This window comes from Monodelphis domestica, chromosome 1 (assembly GCF_027887165.1).
Source record: "Monodelphis domestica isolate mMonDom1 chromosome 1, mMonDom1.pri, whole genome shotgun sequence".
Classification (NCBI taxonomy): Eukaryota; Metazoa; Chordata; class Mammalia; order Didelphimorphia; family Didelphidae; genus Monodelphis; species Monodelphis domestica.
The window spans coordinates 102780167-102802048 of NC_077227.1; the positions used below are offsets into that span (position 1 = coordinate 102780167).

At 36.6% G+C, this 21882-nt stretch overlaps 1 protein-coding gene across 6 annotated transcripts in view; it reads right to left on the reverse strand.

Annotated features, from left to right (window-relative positions):
* VTI1A (vesicle transport through interaction with t-SNAREs 1A) overlaps nt 1-21882 on the reverse strand; it is a 447185-nt gene that overhangs the window by 24958 nt on the left and 400345 nt on the right. For 2 of the 6 annotated variants that reach the window (XM_007479002.3, XM_016432618.2), the window contains one exon: nt 11050-20794. The exons of the other annotated variants lie outside the window; for them this stretch is intronic. In XM_007479002.3, coding sequence (XP_007479064.2) covers nt 20653-20794 — 142 coding nt within the window. In that variant the 3' untranslated portion in view covers nt 11050-20652. Of the gene's footprint in view, nt 1-11049; nt 20795-21882 lie in introns of those variants that run through there. 6 annotated transcript variants of the gene reach the window in all.

A 21882-nucleotide genomic window follows, 5' to 3' on the forward strand; every position in this document is an offset into this window, starting at 1 on the left:
GTAAATTTCAGCACAGGATTTCCTCAGTCACATATTTGGAATGAGGGTTACTGACCCATGCAGTGAGTAATACCATGGATTTTGGATAATATATACTTAAGGGTACAAACCACCACAAGTATAATATTCCTTTAGAAACACTGGGAATGTGGGACCATATATATATATATATATATACCTGACCAAAACTATGGTCTTTCATACTTACCCAAGTCTGTAGGCTGGGAATGACTGAGGAAGAATGAGTTAGAAAGGAGATAGAAAATGCATGTTTAGATATGATTCAAAATGGAACACAGTGCCAGGGAAGGGAGATAGACATGGCAATTGTCCCAGAATAAAGATGTGAGGGAAGACAAAGAATAAAACTCTATTGAAAAATCCAAACAGCTCTAAACAACATCAAATGGAAGGTATTTATCTGTGAAGGGAGTTTTAAAAAGTCAGATTAGTGAGGTGCAAAAGTTAGAACTTTATGGTTCCAGTTACTAGTATAACATAACATCTCCCTACCTAAAAAAAGAAAAAAAAAAGCAGAGCCATGACACTATTAGAGAGGCTCTTGATCAGACCTGGAAAAGAAAAAAAGAACTCTCTGCCACACTCTGCTGCAATCATCATTTGAGCATAAACTCATGGAGGTACTTTGGGGTACTAGTACTACTTTGACATGCTCACTTTAGATGTCACATATTGACCAACAACTCATTTGCTGTCCCATATTCTATTCCTCCTGATTTTGATGGGAGAAGAGGAGTTGCTTGAACCACGGAAGCTAAAATAAAATAAAAAACAGTTCTTGTCTTTAGGGCTTGAGATCCTTTTTTTTTTTTTTTGCACAAGCTTGTAGTACAGAACAATGAAGAGAGCAAAACCAGAAGTGAACATGATCCCAAAGGAAGAAACGCAGATCTGGCTAAATATTGGACTTGCCATTATGTAAAGCACATGCATTTTTTCATTTTGTAACACGAATGATTTTTAATATTTCCAGAGGGTAATCCTGGATATAAGGAAGACAGAAAGAGTTTTGAAAAACCTGTTTCCCCTACTCTTTCTTTCTCCTTTCTTCCTTTTTCTTCTCTCCTCCCCTCTTCACCTTACCTATTTTTTACTTTCTTTTTCTCTAAGAAACAGAAGAATGAATATAGGGGAAAATTTATGAAGCTAAAATCAAGATAAAGATTCACAAAAATATTTTGTGATTATAATCTTAGATCTCCCTTGATTTTATCAGAGTGAGAGTACAAGAAGTGTGTTAGAATTGGGAAGTATCTATTTTTAATCCTAAATTTGACTTCTACATTCTCTTGGGAGGTAGGGAGGGTTAGTTAGCTATTTGCTGACAAGAAAGAAGGCTTTTGTGAATAGCCCAAGTATACCATTGACTCACTTTAAAAAGTGTCAAGGGCTATTTTAGGAGAAAATGCGGTTGAATGAGCCAAATTAGAATGCTGACTTATTGACCAATTTAGCAATAAAAATTAGAGCTTACAATTAAGACTACTCTGTTTACTCCAAGTGAGTTTGTCAACATTCTGCAAGTATATTTCTGTCATAATAAACTTGAGAAATGGTCAAGAGCATTTTTTACTGCTGAAGTAGAAAATGCCAAACCCGTCAGAACACTGAAATTTGAGCTACTATCACTTAAGTAGCCCCTTTCCTGTGAAGAGAAGAAACCGGGTGTAGCTAAAGTAGTGTATAATAGGTTTATTCTCATTCACAAAACAGGAATCATTGAAGGGCCCCAAAGTAAATCTAGCATAAGAAATGTACTGGCAGATTTGCTACAGATGTGAGTTGTGACACGTATACAAGGAATCTGCTATTAATCACATGTGAAGATTTCTAACATTATGGAGCACAATACAGATAACCATTAAGTTCAAGGTCTGAACAAAAAGAAATCTGGACGAAAGATCGCCCATGTTTGTGATTGTGTTTAAACATATCCCTTAAAAAGATATCATTTATTCATTTCTTCCTCATTCACCCCATTTTATTTCAAGGTTGGTCTGGCTTTTGTTTAGTGATTTCTACTGTGACATGGATGACAGTTCTTGGGAAAAGTATAGCCCTTCAGCTTTCTAATTTGTTGGACTATGACAGGAATATATCTGTTAGGCATTTGTTTGGGAAGACTTAGACTCCATGGATGACAAGAAATTGAGGACAGCAAGGTACAAATGTTCCAAATATCTCCTTCACCTAGACTCTTCCGCCTCTTTGTCAGCACATCATCAGGCCTTAACTTGAAGGTTAAGATGGCTATGGTAATTATACCATGGAAATGCACTGTTCTGACAAAGCAATCAATCAAATTATTTCTCACAATTTTATTTCACCCCCCAAATTTTCCTTACCTCCAAAACCAGCTGGATATTATATTACTGAAGCTGTTGAAAGGGCGTAACACTAACCATGAAGCCAAAGGCCACTCAAACTATGCAATGCATAAATTTTTATTGTTTGTTCAGTATTGAAATCTCATTAAGGCTCATAACTCATCTGTGTACTGTGGACATTTACATCTGTTGATCATGAGAACATTGGAAGAATGTACACCTTTGGCTAATGTTGTGGACAATTTTAAAGGAAGATAGTTTGTGTGTGTGTGTGTGTGTGTGTGTGTGTGTGTGTGTGTGTGTGTGTATCTACATACATTCATGTTTTAGGCACTTGCACAGCTGCCAATTGAATATCCCTTTCTAAAACCATTTCTAACATGAATTGTAAATGTCCCTAAGTTATTTTCATTTTGGCAGCTTCTAACCAAAGACTCCCTTCTCTTAAATATGGCTTAATCAATGTTAGCAAATTCTCCTCACTGAACAGTTGGTCCTAATGCAGTTCTGTTGTATATTAATTATATCAGAATTTTCCCAAAGATTATGTGCCCTTCATTCAACTTTAGAAAGGATAATTTTCAAACCTCCAAAACAGAAAAAGAAAATAGAACTACCTCTAAATCACAAGGATGCCCATAAGTACACTTTGTTTTCCTTCTCACTAACTTTCCTAGAGACTTTCATGCTTTTCACGATGGCAATATTTCTATATACACATATGCACATACACATACACTCATATGCACATGCATACATACACACAAATTGCTCCTAGCAGGTCCATGGACTCTAAGACAATCTCTAAACTACTCAGAATGCTACATGCACACAAGAATGCAATCATTTTAAGGATGAGCTAGGGCAGCAGCTGAAAAGGTCTTCTACCTAGCATTTTAGGGCAGAGATGAAGAACACTATGATGAAAACTCCAGAGGGAATTTAGGTAGGCCAAATGTAATTCCCCAGTCTGACATTTGGCTTGGACATCTGACTTAACAGCCTTACTGTAATTCCCGTTGATGGCAGTGACACCTTCTGATGAGAGTCTTGTCAACTACAAGCTGCTTTTTAGTGGAATTTCACTAATGCATTGTGATGGGAAAAATCCAATACAGATGTTTTCACTCAGGAGGCCTTGGATATCCTCAAGCTCTATCTTCTCTTCCAGTGGAAAGTGCAAGCACTTCCCTGAGGACAAAAGGAACCATCAGGTTATAATGTTGGGTCAAGAATGAACCAAGGAGTCAACTTTTTCTAACATCCTTTTTTGGGAGGGAGGGGGAGAAGGGTTACAGGGGATGGTATAGCTGGGCTAGGTGGAGTCTAAACCTGTGATTTCATCCTCTTTACCAATGAAGATCACCAATTGCTTTATAACTTATAGTCTTAGATTAGAACTTAATTTTTTTTTTAGTCATGAACCCCTTTGGCAGTATGAAAAAGTCTATTTCTTCTCAAAATACAGTTTTTAAATACATAAAGCACATGGCATTACAAAGGAAAACAATTTTATTGAACTAAGAATGAAATTTTTTTCTCCAACACAAGTTCACAGACTTCTTAAAATCTTTCTAAAGATTCTTTGGGGGTCTTAGATAATTGCCTGGAACACTAAGGTTCAAGTCCAAATGACCAGTATATACATATATATATATATATATATATATATATATAATCATTGTAGGTACTTTCCTGATTCCAATGTGGGTTATCTAATCATTGTACCCTGCCTCTCTCCAATGTACTTTTAGGATTATCCATAGAGCCGATAGGAAATGAGAGTTAGGCTACTGTTGTCAAGATGCTTCAAGGAGATGATGTATCATGGGAGGGCTGGGAAGTGCTGAATAGATACTGCCTTGAAGATCCTTAAGTAGAAGACCTCCCCCACTGTGCTCCTTTAACAAGTGTGACAAATGGCAAACATGAAGTTACTTTTTAACGTGATTTTCCAGGCTTTAAAAAGATTTATTCTGGAAATCATTTGCATAAATCTCAAGCACACAGCAAATGACAAACAAAATGGTTTCTTCTGGAGAAAATTAAAAAGAAAAAAAGGGTTTAAGTTGGAGGGGCAACCCATATATATATTAATATATAACATATATATTAATATGCTAATATATTATATTATATAACTCTGTCAGTTATATACATACATATATGGTTTGCAATGATACAATTATTAAAAGTGAATCAGAAGAAACTGTCATTAACAGAAAGGTAGTTTTAAAGAAGTTGGTCAGTTAATAAATATTGATTAAGTACCCACTATGCTGGGTTAAGACTTGGTATACAAAAAATGGCAAAAGACAGTCCCTGCTTTGAAGAAGCTGGTACCTGTAATAGGGCACACAGTTTTCACATGGAGAATTTGTATTCTGAAACACGTCATCCCATTGAATAGCATATGGGAATCAGAACTCCCTGTTTTTATACATTCTGGGGTCCTTTATTTCACATATTTGTGCCAGAAGTCTTTAAAAACTACATTTTCTTAGATTATTGTGATATATTAAAAAAATACAGGAGAAAGGGCTTCCACTAAAATATAGAGAGAGACTTTGTATATTTATATATCTGACAGGTACTTCTTCCCTAAATTATTCCATGTGCACTCAAAAATGTTCATTTTTAAATTACTAGAGAATATAATTCTAAATTCTTAATCCTTCTTCAAAAAATGTAAATACTGAAAATGGCCCTTTTGTCAATAAACTGTTCAAATTCATAACTGCAAATATATCTACATCTATTAAATTTTTTTACGATATAAAACCCTTACCTTCCGTCTTAGAATCAATACCGGGTATTGGTTCTAAGGCAGAAAAGCGGTAAGGGTTAGGCAATGGGGGTTAAGTGTCTTGCCCAGGGTCACACATCTAGGAAGTGTCTGAGGCCAGATTTGAACCCAGGACCACCTGTCTTTGGACCTGACTCAATCCACTGAGCCACCCAACGGCCCCCTATCCATATCTATTTTAATTGTAGCTTCTGACACCAGTTTGAACAACAGATCATTTTAAAATTTCCCCTAGATGGTTATCTTTGGGGAAGTGGGCAACTTTGGACTGTTGGGTCAGACCTGGACATACCAAATTATATAAAAAAGCAATTATAGTTCTTCTAGTTCTGGTCACATACTTTTAAAGGTCAGGTATAGAAAAAGCCCACCCAACAATAAAGAAGAAAAAAATAGAGAGCTTTACCTGGACATATCTGTTGTCCTGCTTAACATTTTTTTCCTGTTATATTTTAAAAGTTGGCAGCAACCTCAAAAATGCCATGGCATCTTAGCGTAGTAGAAAGAACGATGGATTTAGAGTCAGAAGATTTGGGTAGTTTGTTCTGGCAGGGAAATTAGTTCTCTAACCCTGGGTAAGTTACTTAAATTTGGGAAGGATCAATTTCCTTATCTCCAAATTGTATAAACTATTTAATTCACAGAGTTGTTTTGAGAAAAGTACTTTATAAACTTTAAAGCACTATAAATGTGAAATCTTATTATTTTTATTCCTCTGTTAAAATAAGGAAGTTCCCTTAAAAATTATTGTCCTGTCATATAAGATACAACTTTCTCTGACTTTCTAAGTATCTACACGTACACCGTGCTATTATTTAAAGCTGTTTATCTCTTTGTATGTTCCATTCAAGATGATTTTGACTAAAACAGACACTTAGAAGATTGAATAATGCTTAAACTATTTGGCTTTCACTTCTGGAAATCTTTGGATGATACAATGAGAACAATAACCCAAAGAACTGAAAATCTGCTTAATCTTGGTGTGTTTTTTTTCTCTTTACATAAAATGTGAGGTTTCCATAGTCACCCCAAACAAACAAACAAAAATACTTGAGTGAGAATGTGAAGGTACACAGCAATTTGGCTTAGCGTCTTTCTTAGGTAAAATTGGCCTTACCTCTTCCTATCTTCTCTCACATACTTCTTTTCTCAACTTTTAGATCATCTTGATTTGTCAAAATAGGCTCAGATCACAGAATACAACCTAAGTACACTAGACAAGAATTTCTTTAAGCAATAAAATATTTTACAAACCAACTATTTATGCAGCCCTGTTAAGCGAGAGGGAGTCCCACTTATGCTCAAGTTGTTTCTAAAATAAAAGTAATATTAACATTTTGAGATTTGCAAAGCATTTTATATATTTCATTTGTTCTCCACAACAGTCTTATAAGGTAAGTGCTATTATTATTCCCATTTAACAGATGAGAAAACTGAGATGGAAAGAGGTTAAGTGATTTGCCCAGGGTCACATAGCTAGTAAATTTGTCTGAGGTAGTATTTGAATTCAAGTCTTCCTGACTCCAAATTCAGAACTATTTCTACGATCCCTAATCCTGTGCCCATCCACTAAATAAAAACGGCTGCAGGAATAAATGATATATGATCATGTTATTCCATGCTTCTTATCAGTAAAACTTCCATAGAGATTGAATGAAGGGTTAGAGTAGTTAGAGAAGGTAATTTTTTTCTTTTAACTCTAGATCCACCCCCCCCCAACCACCCCCTACTGAGCTTACTCTATAGATTTGCCAAAGCTTTTTTTCAGAAAAGTACAAGTTGAAAACAAAAAGCTATTATTCTTAGAACCCCCCAAATCTTTTGGAATAGAATCTTCTAGGGGAAGGGGAAATTTTTATATTCAAGTCTACATTGGCTCACATTTGGAAACGTTATTTGTAGAGCAACATTTTGCATTTTAGCACAGTTTAGACTTAAACAAAATTGTAGTCAGCCTTTTATCCAGAAAACTGAATAGTAGAATTAATAGCAAAGGAAAAGCCTCAGAAAAGGAATTATAATCACTTCAGGGAGCAGCTTGGTTTTATTAAAAAAACCTACTGCAGCCCTTTAATCACTGCTAGAAAGACAACACATGCTAGGAGAATCATGGTTAAGGCTTACTTCAATGGCTTTCTGATTTAAATGGCATGTAGCAGTACTCCTTTCACCTGTTCAGATCACACAAAAGTTTTCCTCTTTTACCTATCATGGTATGAAGATGATCTTGGAATGTCAAAGACTAGGCCAGAGGAAGAAGATCCCCTGGAAAATCCTAGTAACCTGGAATCTAAGGACAAGCTTAAAGAGAGACGCTCATAACAATAATGGCTAGCATTAATATAGCAGTTTAGAGTTTGCAAAGTACTCTACAAATTTTATTTTTTTTTATTTAATCCTCACAAATCTGTAAGGAAGGTGGTGTAGTAAATGTTCAAATTTCAATTCAGGTCTTCCTGAGTCCTGGTCTAGTACTAATCTCCTTGGTTTGGCCACCAGATGATGCATTTTATGGCTAGTGACTGAGTGACTTCTGCCTTGACTATCAGGAAGGACCAGTAAAATTTCATTTAATTAACTACCAATTCAATTTCTTACTCTACTTCTTGCTCATTGATTGATAATAAAATTAATGTTTGAATTCCTACAGTGAAAGCTCTGTGATTCAATAAGAATGTAGGCTTCCCAGGCCAAAATTTCCTGTCCTGGGCACTATTTGTCTCTTATTCCTTTTCCCATCCTTAACATATACTCATTCCACTGTCTCTCTTGTCTTTCTTTGGGGACTTTTATCTTACTACCCTTCATATTAGATCTATTTCCGTCACCCTAGAAAACATGCATTTTTTATTTAGTTTTCTAGGTACACGTTTTCTCCCAATATAACATAAGCTCCATGATGGTAGGTACTATTCATTTCATTTTTTTCTTTGTCTTTTTGCCCTTGGCATCTAATCCAGTAGATGGCATGGAAATTAATAATAGGAGTTTAATAAATGTTTGTGGAATTGAACTAAATGATGACCTTGATATAAAGTTTAAAAGATAATGTAAGTAATGACATCAAGGACTGACAGATCCCTAGGGAAAATAGCTACAATGAAATTCTCAAAAATGAAAATCTCTCTAGGGTTCTACAAACCTCAGTAAGATTCCCTATGCAGAAGGCCATTAGAAATAGCAATAAAGCTTTCAAATCTTCCTCTTTCTAAACTCAAAGAATGCTATAGCATTATATAATTCATGTTCATGATTTCTTTGAGAGGTAGGTAGAAAGCTCACTATGCAGGGGAAGAGATGACAGAAAAACAAAATGCATCAATTTAACATTTTTGAGGACAACTAGGTAGAGAAGTATAATGATTCCCATCTTCTTAGTGACAAAATCCAATAACATTAAATTACTTGCCTAAATATCAAATAAATCACACAAGGACAGTGCTCAAGTTCTGACTTCATGTTGTCTTTGGCCAAGTTCATCTATATAAAATTATCTTTGCAGTGTGATTGTTTTAACCTGATCTCACCACTGCATGAGATGTGTATGAGATTAAACAATGTGTGTTGGGGGTGGGGAGGGCTATAAAATATTATAATTACTTAAATTTAATTTTAAAATCCTTTAAAAATGTTCTTTCTCTGATTCTACTGGTTTTTCTTCACTGTCTTTCTTCTAAATGTGGTTATCTTACCAAAGTTCTGTTTTTGACCCTCTTCTCCCTCTAAATTTTCCCATGGTGACCTCGCCATCACTTTCATGGCTTTGATCTCTATGTGAATGATTCCAAATCTATATTTCAAGCTTCAAGCTCTCTGTTAAGCTCCAGACCCACATTTTCAACTGCTTGTTTGACCCACTGGTGCCTCAAGCTCAAGGAGAACAAAACTAAAATAATCTTTGCTCTCCATTTCTTTTAATGATCTGACTTGCTCTCTTAGTTACCTAGGTTTGAAATTTTTGCCTCCTGATTCTGTCTTACTCATATCATCAATTGATTTATCACATACCCATGTGCTCACCCCCTCCTTTCCATCCTTATGGCCATCCTCTTAGACCAGGTACTCATAACCTTTCACTTTGACAAAAGCCTCCTAACCTTGCCTCTGGATTCTCTTCCCTTGACTGTGGCCAGAATAATTTCCTTAATGCAGAGCTCTTGTTGGGTCATATCTGTTCTCCAAAACCTTTGGTGGTAAACAAGTCAAAACTTTATATTCAAGGCCTTCCACAATCTGGCTCCAGTACATATTTTTACACTTATCTAATCAATCCTTTACCCTCACTTCCTTTCATATACTCTATGCTCTATCCAAATTGGGCTACTTCCCAAATTCTCAAAGCTTGTCTTAATCTTTTCACCCTTCATGTTTCTATCTATGCTATCTTCTACACCTAGAATGCCCTCTTCAATTACATATGCTTGATGAAATCCTACCTTTCCCTTCAGGTCCAGTTCAACTCCTCCATAAAGCTGTAAGGCTTGATTCCCTGTCTGGAAGTAACTTTTCCATTTGGGGATTACTAGTGATATTTTTTAGAGCCACTTCTATGTATTTATCTCATTCTATTGTCTATTATAATTATCCATGTACATGTCTTTCCCCCTGTATTAGCTCACAAATTCCTCTTATTATACATATTCTTATTTCTTTTGGCAACTATAACACAGTCTTCCATGCATATAGTAGGTAGGACAAATAACTAAATGGCTCACATTTACATAGCACTTTATAGTAAATAAGACAGTAGTATAAACATTATGATCTTCATTTTACAGATGAGGAAACTGAAGACCATAGAAGTTAAGGAATTTGCCTTAAATCACTCAGTGATTCAGTAGGAGGGTCAGGTTTTACTCCAGGATTCCTCAACCCAAGTCAATTCTGAGGATGTGTATGATGGATTTGAATTTTATGACATCTGATTTCATACTTTAAAATTAAAGGGTTTAATGGCTTTCATAATGTTGAGGATGTCTTACGGGAGAATATAGGTGAGGATCATATGGGATGAAAGAGCATCAATGGCATCTGTACCAATGGAGAAAATAAACAAAGGAAATCACAGATCCATTGAAATGTACATACATGCACATAGGAAAGAAGAGAACTAAGTATTTAAATACATTCTAGGTATCAGGCACTGTGCTAATATTGTCTCATTTGATCTTTATAACAACCATGGGAGGTAGGTACTATTATTATCCCCATTTTATAGATGAAGAAACTGAGACAGAGATTAAATGACTTGCCTAGGATCACATAGTAGTATCTGGGGATAAATTTTAATTTGTATCTTTATTACTCTAGGCTTAATGTTCTATTTATTACATCACATAGCTGCTTATATAACATGGATTTACAGAAGGGAGGGATCTTAAGACTATCCTAAGTACAAAACAGTAAGGAAGTTGTCCCTTTGCTATTCTATGTCAGACACAAATTTAAAATCTGCCATCCAAAAAAGAGGTTGGAATTGTGCTGAATCTCTGTATCATTCACATAAAGTTGACCTTCATAATCTAACCTTTCTGCCCACCTTTCCACTCTTCTTACCCCTTAAATTTCCCCATCTAATCTTCTGTCTAGAAACACTTGTCTCCTTGATGTTCCTCAAATAAGGCACCTCATGTCTCAGCTCCAGGTATTTTCACTGGCTATGTACCATTCTTAGAATACTTTTTTGCCTCATCTCTGCCTACTGGTTTCCTTCAAGTCTCAGCTAAAATCCCACTTTCAACAGGAAGCTTTTCCCAATCCCTCTTAAAAATAGGGCCTTCTCTTTGTTATTTTCTATTTATCCTACATATAGCTGGTCTGTTCATAATTGTTTATATGTTGTTTTTTCCATTAGAGTGTGAGCTCCTTGCTTTTATATATTTATATATATGTGTGTGTGTGTGTGTGTGTGTGTGTGTGTGTGTATGTATTTGGTATTCTCAGAGCTTAGCATTGGCACATAGAGTGTGTTTAATAGGGCCTACCATAGCTATTAAATGGTGGCTACCTGAATTATCAGCTGCAAAATACCAGACAGGTATAGTAACCTTTCCAAAATGGGCTACCCTAATGAATTCAATCCTTCTTCAGTGATGGAGCAGTCAGTCACAAGCACAAGGAATAAAGTCAAGAGATCAACTTCTAAAGGCTGCACCTGGAAACCAGGCCCACAAGTTTATAGCTATACTATGCACATAAATAAATGTCTACAAAGAAGTTTGTACATGATTGCTCAAAAGACAAAGTCATGCTTATGTTGACCCAGATATTAAATTCCTTGCCTTTTTAATAATAAAAATAATAAAAATCAATTTAGTTAGTGTGAGAAGGAAAGCATTGAAACTTTCTACCTTCCAGGTAAGAGGCATATAAAGAGAGTTCTTTTAGTTTCTTTTGCATATTTTGCCAATCAAACCCAAAGAAATAATTTTAAACAGTAAACCAACACAAGAAGATCTATAAACATGAAAAAAAAATATCCCACTCTACCACGTGGAGTGGTAAAATAGCCCTTAGATAAAGGTTTCACAAAATACATGCTCATGGGCATAAGGAGAATAGCTTCACTATTCTTGCTAGAATCTTACACAGATGAAATTAGACACATTCTCTGTACATGGGCTGTCTTGCTTAGAGGTCACAGACCAGGATGAACCATTTAATGCTACTGTGCCATTGTAGATTGGCCCAGAGAACATTTCTTGCACTAGCTGGCGTCAACGCTGACTCTGAGCTCTCTGAGGTTGTGTTAGATGTTAAAAACTAAAGTTGAAACCCTTGAAGCCGTAATGATGGAGTTCACAGGGTTCGTAATCCCAGTACCCCACCCCAATTCTCCAGTGATCCTGCTGAAAGCTTTAAAACAGTCCACAGCACTAACATGGAACAGAGCATGTTCAACATACTGATCTGCTCATGATTACTCTTTGCTGCTGTAAAACAATCTAACTCCTCAAGTGAATGGAGTCTGCAGCAACAATGGTCTTATTGACTTGTTGCTCTAGCTCTATTTAGTTATTACCCTCGAGGCCACAATCAATAGACTTTGCACCAAGTCAGCCTAATAAATCCCAGGCTTCCACTGGATCTTTGCCAGGACCGGCAAAGAAAATCTATGGCAGTCAAACACTTAGAGTGCAGAGAGAGAGAAAGCTTCACTGACAGCTGTATAAATTAATTAACAAGGAATGTTCTGATTCTTTTAAAAAGATCAGATCTACACATTTGTCACCACTGAAGAAGTCACAGAGAGACTATAAAAAAATTATCTGGCACTCTCAAAAAATTACAGAGCTGCCCCCCAAATAAAGAACTTTTCCTCATCCTTTCAATGGCAAGTGGTTTCCCACTTGATTACATTTCCAATTATTCAATGTATAAATTTGCTTCCTTAGTGCTGTGTTGGTCAGTCCATTCTATCCAGCTGTATTTGGACAAATGCAGTCTGCCTTGATAAGTCCTAAAGCTTGTAGCTTGAACAGCCTAACACAATCAAAATAAAAGGTTGATCATTAACAGCTTGGGGCTGCAGAATTTTTTCTTTCTTTCTGCTGGTGGGAATTAGAATCCTGCTTGTTACCTTGTCGGGGTATGGGAGGAGGGGAGGGCCCTCAGTGGCAAAAGTGCTAAAAGGTCAGTCACAATTGAAGTCCTCTTGGTTATTTCATCAGCTTTGCAAGTGAATTCCAGACTATTCCAGTTCCTTATGTAATAAGCAAATATTCTGCAGACTCAGCAGATAGAGGCCCTAGGTTCCTGATGCTCTGAGACACACTGAATGGACCACATAGCAAGGGCTTGGTACCTAGGAACAAAAGAATTTTTTTCTACATGTTGAAAACAAATGTACCGGATCAATATGCTTTCAGAACTTCACTACCCTGGTGGTATCTTCTAGAATCATTCAGACCATCTAAAATTGTTACTGCTTTTCAAGCAGAAAACAAAAAACTGATTTATTAATAAGCCTACTCTTTGGAGCCTTATTCTGTCTAGAGAAGTGCATACAACCTGTGGCTCAAAGGACATCCTTTGAGTGATTGTACTTTTAAATGTAGGCCTGGGAAGGCCCTGGAAATGATCTCTATGCAGACACAGGAAAGCTGCACTCATTATAATTAGTAAGCAGTTTCTGCCTCAATAAAATAAGTTGGTTGGACTTTTACAAAGTCAATACCAGTTCTATGATTCCATAACTGTGAGTAAGTGACGTACTGAGGAAAGAAAAATGAATTTGAAATATGAGTGCCTGGGTTCAACTCTTTGTTCAGTTACTTATTACTTCTGTGGAACTTTGGACCAAAGTTCTTGCCACCAAATTCTTTGGCCCTGTCAAATGGTTGATTCAACATCTGAAACTGATGTGGTTTTATCAATGGAAATGACATTAAAAGAAAGGCATTGCCATCTGCTTTGTCTCTACACCCTAAGGACCAAATGACCTTTTCCATCTGACTTGTAGCTAAAACTTTTCATATGCATTGTCTCCCTCATTAGAAGGAGATATCTCTTATTTTTCTATTTGACTCGGAGTGAAGCACAGAGTGTATGGTGCATAGTGAGTACTGTTATTTAATAAATGTTTCATTCATTTATCCATTCATTCATTTTCCTCTTCTGCAAAATGAGGGGGGCAGGAATAGAAGATTTCTAAGGTCCCTTCTAGTTCAAAACTATGATCCTGTGACCCAATGTCTAAGTATAAGGCCCTGGAGGAACAAATCCCTGTGTGAGACGTCTTCGAGATTGCCTTCAAACCATTCAAAGCTTAGTTTGTTATATAGATCTATTCCAGATCTCACCTCCTTTGAATGTTTTCGTATATACCTGGACACATTCACAGTCATTTCAAATTGTCTCGCTTTAAAGTTGTTTAAATTGACAGCACTCCCAGTGGGATTCCTTCAGGAACACAGGTACATATATTTTATTACGGTATTGCTAATTGTGTTGTTCTGATTATTTATTGCCTCTTATAAAATGGCTTCAAGGTAACAAGATCTAATTGACTCGAGGTTTTCATCCATTGTAATGATCCCCTAATATTGTACATTAGGCCCCTGGAGCTCCTATCAGTAAGATCTGTCTGCCCTAGACAATGGGAAACTTTCCCCAAAGTTCACTGACAAATAAAAATACTGAAACAAAGTCATTACTGAAAAATAAGTGCTTATTTTAATATTGTTTCCCTTTGTGGCTTTTGGATGAATTTACTAATTTCCATACTATCAGGTGATCTTCTTAGAGAGTGAAAAGAATCACAGAAATTTTGATCTGGAAGGAATCTTATATATCCAAAGCCCCTATTTAGTAAAGGAAGAAATAGAAGACCAGTTAGGAGAAGTGAATGTCAAAGTTGGGGATAGAGTGTCAAGAAGGTACCCTTTTTTCTTATCTTCTCCACCTCTACAATCTCCGTGCTTAAGCTGTCATCTTAGCTGCACATGAACATAGAATCATAGGCACAGAGCTGAAAGTCTTAAAGGTCACTGGCTCCAAAGCCCTCATTTTACAAATGAAAAAAATTCAGCCCACACAGGCTCAGTGACTTGCTCAAAGTCACAGATGGTAAAAGTGGTGGAGCTGACAACCAGATTGCAGTGGAGGGCCTAACATGAATATTTAACTTACATGTATTAAACTCTTTCCTTTCACAAAAAAAAATGAATAACTATGACTATGTGATGAGATTATGAGGAATGGTAACTAGCATCCTAATGGTAGATAAGCAGAAGCATCTAAGAGGAATGGTGAGTATTCATACTTATTATTTTCTACTTTTTATTCAATCATTTTTCTATGAGTCTATTTTATGGGATTAAAATAGTGTAAAATGTATTTTGCACAGGTGCTCTTTATTATTATAGAGAGTATGCATATGTGTACATATTACTATATCAGAGTATATGAATGAAGTTATTGGGTGGTTGTCAGTCAATAAACATTTATTTAAATGCCTACTATTCATCAAATTTTGTGCTAAGTTGTGAGGATACAAAGAAAGATAAAAGATAGACCTTGTTCTCAAAGAGCTTATGGTCTAATGGAAGAGACAATATGCAAACCACTATGTACAAACTTTAGATAGAATAAATTGGAGGTAGTCAATAGAGGGAAGGCACTAGCATTAGGGGGCTTTATGGAGAAGGTAGGATTTTAGTTAAGCTTTCAAGGAAGGTAGTGAGTGGGAAGCCATTCTTCATAGTGAGATTATTAGCACTTAAGAAAGATAACTTTGGCAGTTGGCAGTCGAGAAGACCCTGGAGTGGGGAGAGACTTGTGGTAGGGACACTAACCAACAGGTAACTGTAATAGTTCAGGCATGTGGTAATGAGGAGCTGTGCATTAGAATGGTGGCAGTGACAAAAGAGAAAAAGGGACATATGAGAGATGTTATGAAGGTAAAATTGACAAAAACTGGCAACTGATTAGCTATTGGGGGTGAAGGGTACCTGAGAGAATGCTTGGCACCCTCAACAATAATAAGGAATTTAGAAAAAGTGGAAGATTGGGGGAAAAATCATAAGTGCTAAAATGTCTACAAGATAACCAGTTTAAGTTGTCTAATGAGACAGTTGGGGATCTGAGACTAGAGGCCAAAAGAAAGGTTAGGGTGAGAAAAGTAGATTTGAGAATCATCAGCATAGAAATGATAACTAAGTCCGTAGGAGATGATGAGATGACCAAGTGAAATAATATAAAAAATAGAAGAAGGAATAGAACAGAGCTCTGTGATACTCTCAAGATCAGTGGTCATGACCTAGAGAAGATTCAATAAAAGAGACAAGAAAGAATGTTCAGATAGGTAGGAGGAGAATCAGGAAAAGTAGTATGATGAAAACCCAGAGAGAAGACTGTATCAAGGAGAAGAGAGTAATTCACAGTGTCAAAAGCTACAAATGTCAAGAAAGCTGAGAATTGAGAAAAGGCCATTAGATTTAGCAATTAAAAGATTAAATTAGTATACTGGAGATAGCAGTTACAGTTGAACACTGAAATTGGATCAGATTATAGCGAATAAGAAGACAATATAAAGAAAGTGGAGGAACCTATTACTTAGAATTATCTCAAGGACTTTAGCTCCAGAAGGAGGAGATCTATAGGATGATAACTATCCAATATGGATGGTTTGAGTTTGGATTTTTTGAGGAGGTGGGGAAACATGGGCATGTTTGTAGGCAGTAGGGAAGTAACCAGCAGGAGAGATTAAAGGGAATAGGGAGAGTGGTGGTAACAGAAGAAGCAATCTGATGGAGATTCTTCAGGACTGAATAGGATAACTTGTGCATATAAAGGTATATGCCTTAGCAAAAAGAAGGGTCTTCATTATGAGAGGTAGGGTTGAAAGCAGAGGTGAGGCAGAAGTCATTTGGGAGAAGAAGAAACCCTTGGTGAATAGCCTCAGTCTTTTTCAGTAAAATATGAAGCAAGTTTCTTAGGTGAGAGAATGGTGGTAGGACCCACTTGAGATTATGTTAAGGTACATGTGTAATGGTTCTAGTCAACATAGTTTTATGCTTTTATCCACCTTTGGTGGATATGAGTGGGGGCTCATAAGTAGGAATGAAGGCAGTGGACAATGAGAGTACTCAAAGGCTAAGGCTTGGCAAGGCAAGACTGGTGAAAGGATAAGGAAGCACAGGATTTGAGAGAAGAGAACAATGTAGAGTTGAACTGGTTCATAAGAGGTCAAGATGGGGAAAGAAGGAATGTGTAGCAAATGTAGGGTTGTAATAGAGAGAACTGAAGGTTAATGACCTATGTTGAGAACTGAAGGGTTAAGAGTTTGAAATCTGGATGGGGGGGGGGGGTAATAGACAGGTGAGAGTTTGTTAATCATTGTAGTAACAGTGAGGCAACATTCCCTTTGTCACATTTTCTGACCACTAGAAGGGGGATGATTCATGGAAAGGACTTGGCTTGTATCCAGAAGAGACGTCCCTAATGGCCCAAGCTTTATACTACAGCCTCCCAACCCATCTCCAATATCTTACTCTCCCACAGCTTCTGGCAACTTCCTCCATATCTTGGGGAAGGGGAAAAGGAAGGAGGGAGTCCTGGGATAGAGAAGTGGAACTCCATTGGGTAAGGAGTTGTGGTAATTATTCACACCATTCCTGACATGGTCTTGTTGTTACTGACCCAGACTTTATAGTCAATTCTTATCCCTGATCATGCTGGAGAAGGAGCTAGCAAACTGCTTTAGTACCTTTGCCAAGGAAGGTCAAAATGAACACAACTGAAAAATGACTAAACAACAATAACAATCTCTGATCCAATATGCCAAAGGCTTGCTTCTGGTGCAGTAGTGTCTAGGTCTCTCAGTTGCCACAAGGTCCATCTTATAAGCCTTTTCCTTTATCATGTAGCCTCATGTGGTAAACCCAGGTCTTTTTAATCTCTTTTTATCACCTTTATCACCTCCCCCACTCTCCCTGATTTTTAGTGATGGGTAGCTTACAAGTAAAACACCACTAAGATAATTAAACCACATCCCATTGACTACTTTCAACCAATGGATATATTTTACAGTCCACAGAGCTGCTCCCTTTAGCAGATGAGATGAGATTTTAAAAGAGGTGTCAGACACATTAGGTTGCTCCAACGGAACTGGGCTCTGGCACAAGAAATACTGCTGTCACCCTTGCTCTGCTTGTCTTATGGACTTCAAAGAACAAGTTGCTTAGTTTGGATGAGGGATGATAATCCCAAACCCCACTGTATGTCTGCTTCCATTAAAACCACTTGCTGTTCTTAAGTCAAGTTGCTCTAGAGTTCTAAGGACAAGCTTCCCATCTTACTAAAGACACCTTCAAATTCCCCTCCCCTGACTTTCTGATAACCTGTTTCATTCATATCAGTGTTGATGGGTATCTCTACAGATGTTTATCTATACAACTATCAGGTTCTCACTGTTCATTTCTTGAGTGATTGAAAGAGGGACACAGAACACAGACATCTTTTCTTCCTTGGAAAATCTAAAGAATTATGAAAGTCTATTTGTGTGTGGGGGTGTAATTATAGCACATCAAAGACATGATTTGCTAGAGTGGGTTCCTTTTGACCTTGGGTTCAAAAAGCATATCTGACATATATTGATTATGTGGTCTTGATCAAGTCATCTAAGTCATTTAAGCTTTCAGTGTCCCCAAGAAATTCTTTGAGACTATAAGATGCCGATAATGTGCTGAGGGAGATATTCCTTGGGAACTCTCTACAAGAATGAAATCATAGGTCTAATCAACACATTTCCCTTCACCCCTGTAACTATACAGCATATAATAATAATAATATATAATATGATATGATTCGGTATGACATAGTATGATAGAAATATAATAGAATGCTTTTATCCTAGCAATATTTTGAGGTAAATTGAGATGGGAGTGTTATCCCTATTTTACAAATGAACCAAGAGAGTGTTGTATAGTGTTGCTTATGTTATTTGCCCATAATCACAGCCCCAGTAAAAGGAGGCAATTACTGAATTGAGGTTTCCAAATTCCATGGTTCATAACTTGAAAAGTCTGTGCCTTCTAGGGTGTCTGGAATTCTGGGCGTAGTTGGGATACAGCACACTTCAGAATCAAGGTATTTAAAAGCTTTGGAGGAATCTTTTTCCCTTCAGGAGTTGAAGCTGAATTGCTAGTCTTTTCAGACTTCTTCATTTATGAAATTATTTTATGGTTAAATGGAAATACATTCTAGAATTGAATTATGGAACTTAGTTAATTTTTTAAGGTCCCTGTATCTACCTGTTGCTTAGCAAATGAGGAAACTAGGACATCACTTGTCTAATTCTAAAACTAAAACTAAAAAATTCACTGTATAGTTTTCTATAATTTGGTATAGTGATTTCAGCCAAATATCATTGGTTTACATTTCCCAGTAGTCCTAAATTTGACACTAATTTTGTGTGTGGCTTTGGGCAAATTATTTATCTATGGGTCTCAGTCTCTTTAACTATAAAATGGGAGTTTCAGATTTAGACTAGTTGGTTTCTACTTATGGTCTTTGTAGACTCTCAAAGTCCATGATTATGCTTTCAAAATATCATTAGAGAATTAAAAGATCACCTCCTGAATAAATAATGTATAAAACGAATAGCATATTTTTGGTGAAAAAAAAAAGCCAAGTTGCAAGAAAAACTTTTAAAAATGCTACTCTCTGTCCTTAGGGCCAAGATCACAAATGAGACTCTTTCCAGGAGCAATAAAAGGATTGATTAGATTACAGTTCTAGATTAGGAGAGAGGAAGCAGGTGGGTAAAGTGGGTGGGGTACAGAGGGGGGTCACATGCACACTGAGGCATGGAAAGGCATCTGATAAGGAGATGGCTGGAGAGAAGGATAGCATTTCCAGAGGTGATCTTGGATGAAGTGGGTAACAGGCAACCACTAGTCAGGACAGGGCCCCATGAAGTTTTCCTCATCTGAAAAATGACCATAATAATACCTGCCCTAAATTATGCATAGGGATTCTATGTGCATGACTCAAATGAAATGCATGAAAGCTCTTTATAACTGTAAAATTTTCTAAAAATAGAACATAATAATATTTATTATAAGCTCCAGGTAGATAAATTCAGTTGGGATCAACATAAAGATTTATTTTTGGTGCTGCAAGAAGTAGAAGTCCGAATGGGATGCAAGCTGTATCTTCAAGAATGTTGTTCTATTGTAAAGAGGTTTAGAGTGAGGTCTTGATTATTATAGCATCCCAGATTTAGAACTCAGAAGTATTCTAGAGGTCATATAACACTTAAATTGGCAACCTCCTGTTTCTTCATGTGAAAATAATGATCATAATAGTACCTATCTCAAGGGTTCTAGTGAGGATCAAATGAACATATGAGCTATTATTATAACTATTAAGTGACTTTCCAAGACCATCTACCTAGTGAGACTTCTGACCGACAATCTAGCAGTATTTCCACTACACCACACCTCCTAATCATTTTATCTCATTTGAGAAATAATTAATGGCAGATTTCAACTCTATCCTCAAAAAAGAAATTATTTTAATCCTAAGTATTTTCCTGCTCTCTCTTTAACCTCTCAGTTTTCTTCTAATAAATTAGTATCTTCAGTCTAACAGTGCCAGAAATATTCTCAAATAAAACTCCATGAGAACTTTCCTTAAGGTCAGAAACTAGATCAGATGGAATTAGAGGTAGGATTCATAAAACAAACCAAATAACCACGAGCTATAACCATATACTGAAATGATGAGCCAGTGAATTGTAGATGCACACTCAGACTTGATAGTGGCTTCAATAAACACATAAACCCAGCTATTGGAAATAGGAACTCTTAAAAGTTAAGATTCCTCTTTCACAAACTTTTCTTGTCCTGGTCAGATCAGATCCTAATATTGTAAATCTCTCCTGGAAGGGCATTGTTGGGCCCTAATTCTTCTGCCTTAGAATAGTGATTCTAATATGGGAGGTAAGGTTTAAAAAAAAAAGTAATCTGAAAGGTAATCTCCTGCCTCAAAGCACTAACAGGAAAGGTTTCCTCTGGAAGATAAGGTCTGAGTTGATTTTTGAAGAAAGCCAAGGAAACTAAGTTGAAAATGATGAGGGAGAGAATTCCAAGGCTCTTCATTCATCAGTGCAACGTCATGATGGAGATGGAGTGTCCTGTTTGAAGAAGAAAAAAATAAGAACTGTGTAACTAGATGTTAGAGGACATAGTGTGTAAATGGAAGGGAATAAAGCATAAGACTGGGGGAAATCAGAAGGGACCAGTGTGTGAAGGGTTTTAAAAGTCAAAAAGAGCATTTTATATTTCATCATGAGGGTAACTGGAGTTCATTGAGTTGGGGAAGGTAAGACATGCTCAGAATGACCCTGGGAAAATCACGTTAGCAGTAGAGAGGAAGGCTAATTTGAGTAGGAAGGGACTTGTGGCCAGGAGACCAACCAAAAGGCAGAATGCCAATATTTCAGGTGTTTAGTGATCTAGATTTGTACCAATGAGGTGGTTATATGAGGGGAGAGAACAGGACTTAAAACAAGAGATATTGTAAAGGTAAAAAAGACAAGATGATAATGAATGAAGAGTTGAAGACAGCATTGGGTTTTCTAGACTGGGTGGCTTGGAAGATGATGATATCCTCAACAGTAACAGGAAAGTTGAAAAAAAAAAGGGAATGATTTTTTTTTTTTTGGAGAAGATGATGAATTTTGTTTTTGACATATTGAGTTTGAGGTGACTAAAAGACATCTGGTTTAAGATGCCTAAAAGGCATAGATATTTTTATGTAGTAGTCATCTATATATAGATAACTGAATCCATGGGAGATAATGTGATCACATAAAAAAGTATAGAGCAAAAAGAGAAGAGAACCTTATGGACACTCATGATTTATAGTCATAACATTTGAAAAAGAACCAAAGGAGACGAATAGTAGCAGTTGAAAGACAGAAGGAGAACCAGAAGTGTTCATGAAAATCCAGTTAGGAATGAGCATTTAAAAAGAAAAGGTGACCAACAGTGTCAAATGCTATAGAGTTCAAGATAATGATTGAAAAAGAGCCATTAGATTTGGCAATTGAGAGACTGGGGACTTTGGAGAGGAGACTTAAAAAAAAGAAAAAAGAAAAGAAAAGAAAAAATTATGCTTTTACAATTATAAATGACAAGAACTTCACTTGGAACTAGATTTGGTAACTTTGGAGAAAGCCGTTTTGATAAATGACAAGGAGTAAGGAAATAATGTAGAGGG